This window comes from Apium graveolens, chromosome 2 (assembly GCF_009905375.1).
Source record: "Apium graveolens cultivar Ventura chromosome 2, ASM990537v1, whole genome shotgun sequence".
Taxonomy (NCBI): Eukaryota; Viridiplantae; Streptophyta; class Magnoliopsida; order Apiales; family Apiaceae; genus Apium; species Apium graveolens.
The window spans coordinates 275,853,831-275,860,725 of NC_133648.1; the positions used below are offsets into that span (position 1 = coordinate 275,853,831).

At 34.8% G+C, this 6,895-nt stretch overlaps 1 protein-coding gene across 4 annotated transcripts; it reads left to right on the forward strand.

Annotated features, from left to right (window-relative positions):
* The first annotated feature begins 2,035 nt into the window (after window positions 1-2,035).
* Window positions 2,036-5,649, forward strand: LOC141708505 (uncharacterized). Of its 4 annotated transcripts, none has more exons than XR_012569508.1 (4): window positions 2,036-2,695; window positions 2,887-4,421; window positions 4,980-5,180; window positions 5,284-5,649. XR_012569508.1 is itself a non-coding variant. In XM_074512166.1 (1 exon), exon 1 carries the CDS (start codon window positions 2,091-2,093, stop codon window positions 2,685-2,687), a length of 597 nt encoding a protein of 198 aa, XP_074368267.1. In that variant the 5' UTR covers window positions 2,037-2,090; the 3' UTR covers window positions 2,688-2,817. The 4 variants fall into 4 exon arrangements, 1 of the variants encoding a protein (XP_074368267.1); XR_012569509.1 differs by having other exon boundaries at window positions 4,980-5,120; window positions 5,284-5,648; XR_012569507.1 differs by having other exon boundaries at window positions 4,980-5,649.
* Window positions 5,650-6,895: the final 1,246 nt, after the last annotated feature.

Sequence of the window (6,895 nt, forward strand, 5' to 3'; positions counted from 1 at the left end):
ATATAATTCAAATATATATTTAAAGAGAGTTCATTATTAATAGTAAATCAAAGTATTGGGCCCACTATTAATAGTAAACTAAAGTAATATGCCAATTGGGTCTATTTAAAAATTACGTTAAAAATTGGCATAATAAAATGAAAGCCGAATTATACGGCATTTAAGTTCAAATCAAACCAAACCAAACTAAACATAGTCAATATATCCCGCTTAACGCAGGGTCTGGGAAGAATAAAATATCTGAAAAATGAAGAGGCTATTTTTCGAAAAACCCCCGTCCTGTGTGTGCGTGTCAAAATATGTAAAAAGTGAAAAGAACAATATAACATATACGAAATAATAAATATCAACTTCAAAGAGACAAAAATCTAATCACTTAAATAAAAAAGAGTCTAAACAAATCTTAGCACATGGTATTATTCACGTGGGACTTACCTAACTTTTTTTTACTTGTTGTTTGGAGGGCCATAAGTTGCCGATTTCAGATTTTGATTTCGGGAATCGAAACTCAACCAATCAAGTAAGAATTTTGAAAATTCATTTTAAAATGGGTAATGTGATGAATAAGTACATGTATCTGTGATCGATAAACACATAATATAACTGCTCGAAATAAAGTTGGTTCCTCTGGATAAACAAGATGCATTTTTCTATTGTCAAAATTGTAATCGTCAAGAAGTTACGTAAAAAGAAATTGTTGGCAAAACAACTAGACAAGTGATAATGGGCATGTTTTTTGCTTCTGAATGGAACTGTATAAGCGAGAAAATAACCGCTTTTATTCCAAATTTGATCTGGATCCCTATAAGACGTAAAAAGAAGAATTGCCAGCATATTTAAAATTAACTAAATTTAGGATATAACCTAAGATAACACAAAGTGACACCTTTATAAATTTTTAATCGGATTTTCTATGGTGTGCCTATGAGCACACAATAAAAAGTAATATGTCAAATTTTAATTGGTCTTTTTATCATAAATGTTGATAGACCCCCTGTATTTACATCAATTGCACCAATAAAAACACTCGAACTTCATAAAGTTAGTACTTAATGTGTGTCCATTCGCACATACTAGACAAACTCATTTTAATTCACAGCAGCCCGCTAGCAAGATCATAATTTCGTTCTCCAAGATCCAAAACATAATACAGTAGAACTCTTGTAATGTGATACTTTCTAAAGTGATAACATCTTTAAATTAATAAAATATCTCGGTTCCGACTTGAGACCAGTATTAAAAATTAATAACCCCTCTATCGTGATAATTAATATTTTTTGAGAAAATTTTAGTGTTAAATATCGGTCCCAATTTTCGCATAAAGTGATAATTTCAATTAAATACATATATTTCATGTCCCCTATGAATCAGAAAAATATTTCATGATACTAACTTGCTTTAGGTTTGATTGTCCAATAATTTTTACATTATCTAATATCTTCTGAATTGTCTTCACCTTATCCTTGTGGTCGCCCTCTTGTTGCAACAAGAATATCTCCATCGATTGCAATATCTTAATAACGCTAGATGTCGAAATTATAGGTATCTCGTGGATATCATCTTCTTCTTCATCTGCATCCAATTTATTTTTATTTGATTGATTTAGAAATGTCTCACCAATATCTTGTTCCGTTGGAGTGTAGCAAATTTCTTGCTCCGCCGGAAAATCAAGTAATTGATTAACATTCATTGTATATAGACATATAAGAGTTACAATGTATATTAGTATTTAAAATTAAAATTAAATTATTTTTACACTAAAAAATACAAATCTCTCTTATGTAATAACCTCACTAAAATGATAATTTTTCCGATTATAAGGATATCACTTTAGAGGGTTCTACTATAGCGGCTCAACAGTAAACACTCAAGTTTAACTAATTTATAAAAACCTTAATTTATATTCATAGGCAACTTATTTATAAATCTAGCCAAATTTACACCAAATTTTTTTCACAAACTATTTGTATACGTAAAAATAGAATTTCCAACAAAATTCCTTACAAATTTTCATCGATGACCTATAAAGAGCCGTTATTTTAAACTCAATTCCCCAAAAATTACTGTCCTCAAAAATCAAAATCCCCGACATGTCTTCTACAGTGCCACCAAACATGGAAGAGTACTCAGCTTCATCAACCCTAATCCCCTTTCCAACTCCTCTCCCTCTTCTCCGACAACCCATACCCGTTTCCCAACCCGACGACCCATCTCTCGGACCCTTTACTCTCGCCTTCAAAACCCCTCAATCCTTCACTCAATCCTTCACTTCTTGCCAATCCCAAATCACCCATCAATGCGAATCCGGGTCCCGGGTCGGATGCTCCATATCCGCATCCAACAAATGCAAACCCATTTGGTGGAAACCCCTTATTGGACTATCCAGCTCTGATTTTAAACAAAGGGAGGTTTGTGAGGAGGTAGAAATGGAGAAGTGTTTTCGAGAATCGAAAATTAAGTGTGCGAGTTTTGCGAAAGAGAAGTGTGTGGGTGTGTTTAAAGAGGCGAGAGTTGCGGTGGATTGGAGGAATGGGGATAGGAGGAGTGTGGGGAAGTTGGTTTGGTTGGCTACTTTGATGGAGAGTGAGGGAATGGGGTTTGAGTTTTTGAGATCAGGCGCTGCGGTTACTAGTTATCGAGGTTGGGAGTTGTTAGGTGATTCTTTGGATGTCGATATCAAGGGATAGCGATGCAGGTTGTTGTATATTATCTCAGTGTTCACATTCAATATGATATTTAATATTTAATGTATGTACATTATACATATGGAACTATGTTCTTTGGCGCAAAGCTGATGTCTTTCGATATTTGGTTTCATTAATCATCTCATTTTAAGTTATATGATTGGCGTATCTCTAAAAACCAAGTGCTGAAAATATTGTGCAGGGACTTTGGTGTGATGCGTTAAAATAGCACAGAACAAATATGATAGTACTTGACAGTAGGATAACCTAGTACTTGTTGGGGATTTTGACGCTCCGCACCCACATGGAGAAAGAATATTTTACTCGTAGACACTACCACCAAGAAAGCTACCTAAAATTTTATAAACGAGCTTAGGTTCCTTAGTTTATGAACCCCTTTTGTCTTGGTTAGATACACAATTTATATGTATGATCACCATAGTGTACAACATTTGCAACTTTTGAGGGCACTAGTGTCAAGCCAATTGCTCAAGTTTGCATTAATTTTGCCTAAAACCTCCAATTCAATCACTCTTAATTTTACGTTATTTTATCTGGAAATTTGTTATATCTTCATTCCATAGCTTCTTTATTGTCAAGTGGGACTGAAAATTCCACACTATTGGAGGTATTACCCCAAATTTACAATTAGGGGTGTAATTCAAATTGGCCCGGTCGATTCTATACAGTGGGCTCAACTCACTCGAACTTGGTTTCGAGTTTGAGTTCGAACTTACATTTGTGTTCGATAAGGTATTTGAGTTGATCTTTGTCATGTCATGGTTGTCACGTCAATTAGTAACTTATCGACTAATCAATAAATTAATAATAATTATTCAAATAATATATAAAAATGTAAATCTTATCCCACAGCAAAAGTCTAATATTATCACACTCATATGTATATGAATTACAAATAGATATGTTAATTACAAATATATCTTTATTACACAGATTATACTACATATATTCAACTTTAATCGATCCTACATACATAAACACATACACACACAAAGATATATAAGGTGAGATTAGCATGTTGATTAATGCCAGTGTTGAGTATATTTTTAGGATTTTTTATATATTTTTTTCAATATTAAATTTTGACTGAATTTTGTACTAGTCGATAAGTCGACCTACTAGTCGACAATTCACAAGTCGATCTCACCTGTGACTATTTTAAATCGACTACTTGTCGCCTAGTCACAACTAGTCGAGCGCCATGACAACAATGCTGATTGTACTTGTTTGGCTTGAACGCACCTCAAGCTCTCCTTGAACTCGACTCGAGCTAAAAAAAATACTAAATTATTAATGTAAATAATGAATGGACCTGAAAATATTCTTCCGGGCTCTCTTATGTTTTCATGCAAAAACTCTAATATTTCAAGTTGTTGGAACTTGACTCGAGTTCGACTCAGGCTCAAAAACTTGTTAAAAAACTTGAACTAAATGTGCCATCAGGGAAGCAAACAGGGTACTAAAGGGGGGGGGGGGATACATGTGTAATTGGTTCTGTCTACCCTACTTTTGGTTGTCACGTTTTTTTTCCCAGAAGTGTGGATGCTCTTCCCTTAAGAGGAAGTGCACAATGAGTGGTCAGAGAAGGCTGGATTTTAGAATATTCAGCTAAAAAGGATTGGTCCAAAATCGTACGCTGGGTTCGTAGGCATGGGCTGATCATGGGATGTTCTGTTACAGTAGTCTGGTCAAGATTCAGGCGATTCTCCGGTGCAGGTAAATTATTTTCTGTAATTCTTTTCATTATTTAATTGCTACCTTTTGTTAAGCATCTTAAGCATCTTTTTGTTATATTCGCCTTCTCCTCTCTTCACTTTAGTAATGGTATTTTATGCCATAGAATGTATCTTAGTTGTAACATCTTTTGTTCGTGGAATCAAATTCAGCACCTGCACCTGTTTCACATTGTAGTACAAATTATGGGATTAACGTCTTTATCCATTTATATTAAATGGAAATTTTAAGGGAATAGGGATTGACAACATTTGACTGGAGTTCTACTCATTCTTTTTCACTTTACTGGACTTTTTGAAAAAATTGAAACTAACCTTCAAATGTATGTTTAATTGGTGAAATACATAGTATCCATCTCCAGACGATTTCTTCATACGCGGCCATCTCAGTAATTAATTATGGAGCAGTAGTCTGCTGTGGAGGTTAAAAAGATGCGCAGATGTTCTGTCTAATCTAATCAACTCCATGACCAGCTTGTTTATATTCTTTTGGGCCTTCTCTGAAAAGATACATTGACCATGATTAGCTATATTGTTGCAGGTGGCCCAAAGGATGAGGAGGTCGAAAAGTTTTACAGTCCATGTGGCTGAAGGATCCAGTTCCTAAGGCGACTGATATGGTTAAAGGGTTCATGGGAGAGAATTAAGCTTATTTAAATGAGCATTGGTCCACCTACCTAAGGTGTGCCCTTTGTCATGCCACCTACCTAGGGTGTTCTGGTTTTTTGGTGCTCTGATACTAGTATGTTAACAAGTTCTAAGTTGCCAACAATTTCATACAGATTGTTTCAGCTCACGCGAATTCCTTATACTTTTCCTTATAGCATTATGTAATTTGAAATTAGGGCTGCTCAAGCAATACCTCGGAATCAGATTAGCAACTGAAGTACATGATTTCACATGTGGAAGAATCGACTTTGATTTACATTATTGTTCTGTGATTCGGGCAGGAACAAAAGAGGAAGAGGAATTACTGTGATAAAATGTCGTATATAATGCTAGTAACCCAATAATGTAGACAATACGAAAGGAATAGATAAAGCAACAACTTGGCCTTGAGAGGGAGGAACAAACAAGGTGCTGTTGCTGTTGCTAGATGCCTTGATATGTTAAAAACATTAATCTGGCAATACAATAAGCTCTGGTACTTCGAAAAATTTGGATATAAAAATTTAGAGATGGAATGCATCTGCAGACCTCTTGTTGTCTTTATAATTCTACTATATCTCTTTAGGTACATGTTTTGTTGAATTTTTTTTGAGATATAGCTAACTAGTTTAAATTCCTCCAGATACATCATAATAACTTTATTATTCCCCTGGTTCAGTTTTGGAAGATAATGGTTCATCTTCTTAGCATCCACTTCCCATCCTGTAAGATTTGGCAGATTACATCTTTCTTGCGCTCTCAAGCATCAGCTTAACTTTCCTTTTTTACTTTCTCCTCCCCCTTTTTGGTTCTACCTCCAACTTCTTTGATAACCTTCTGTTCGGCAAATTAATCTACCATGTCACCGGTTTATAATTAGACTTCGCCTGTTTGTGAGGTCTAAATCCAGGCACTGGCAAAAAGTTTAGCTTAAGTATCTCTGGTCGAGTGGAATATTTTGCAGCCATCCTAAGATGTAATTATTGGCATTTTCAAAGTATTCGGCCCTAGCCCCCATGGTTTTTGTGTTCTTTGTTAACTTATAGTTATTTTTGTTGCTGCAAGTGTAGTTCAAGTTAAATCGTGGTTTTGATGATTCATATTAAAGCATCTTAAGAAGGAAAAGGATACAAACAGATGATGGGAAAACGGCGACGTTATTAAATTGGCGTGTGAGTTAATATATGGATTCAAAATGAGGGAGCCAAAGCTTATTAATTGCCCTGTGAGTTTTCAAAACGAGGGAGTTGGAAATTTAGACCCAGGGATTCAGCCACAAAAACATCAAGAAAAATCTGAACACACCTTATCCCCTAAAATATAGAGCACCTTCATTTTCATTTTTCAATTGATACTTAGTTGAAAGGCAAAACCAGTTAATAATTGGTCGAGGTTAGGATTTATTGATATGATATCAACATTCGCATTCTGGATGCTGCTGCATAGATTGATATAATCAGACAAAAAAAAAACATTAATAAATATATTGTAAAGCACAATTATGAACTTAAGCACGAATTCCATAGGACATGAACAGTAAAAATACTACACCAATAACTGCTGTTTCAAGTAGTACTAACAAAACATTGGTACCGAATCATTTAAAGCCATTGTACAAACTTGTACTGTTATAGAGAGACTCGTGCATTTAAATTAAGATGGTAAAAGTCATTCTACCTGGCTACTTTGCCTAGGGTTTCCTTTGAGCAGTCCAGTGAAAAGCAAGTTGGAACGTATGAACTTGTATATCGGCTGAACTTTGAAAATAATGATAATTATTTTTTAAAGCCGGAACTCTAATAATTTGGT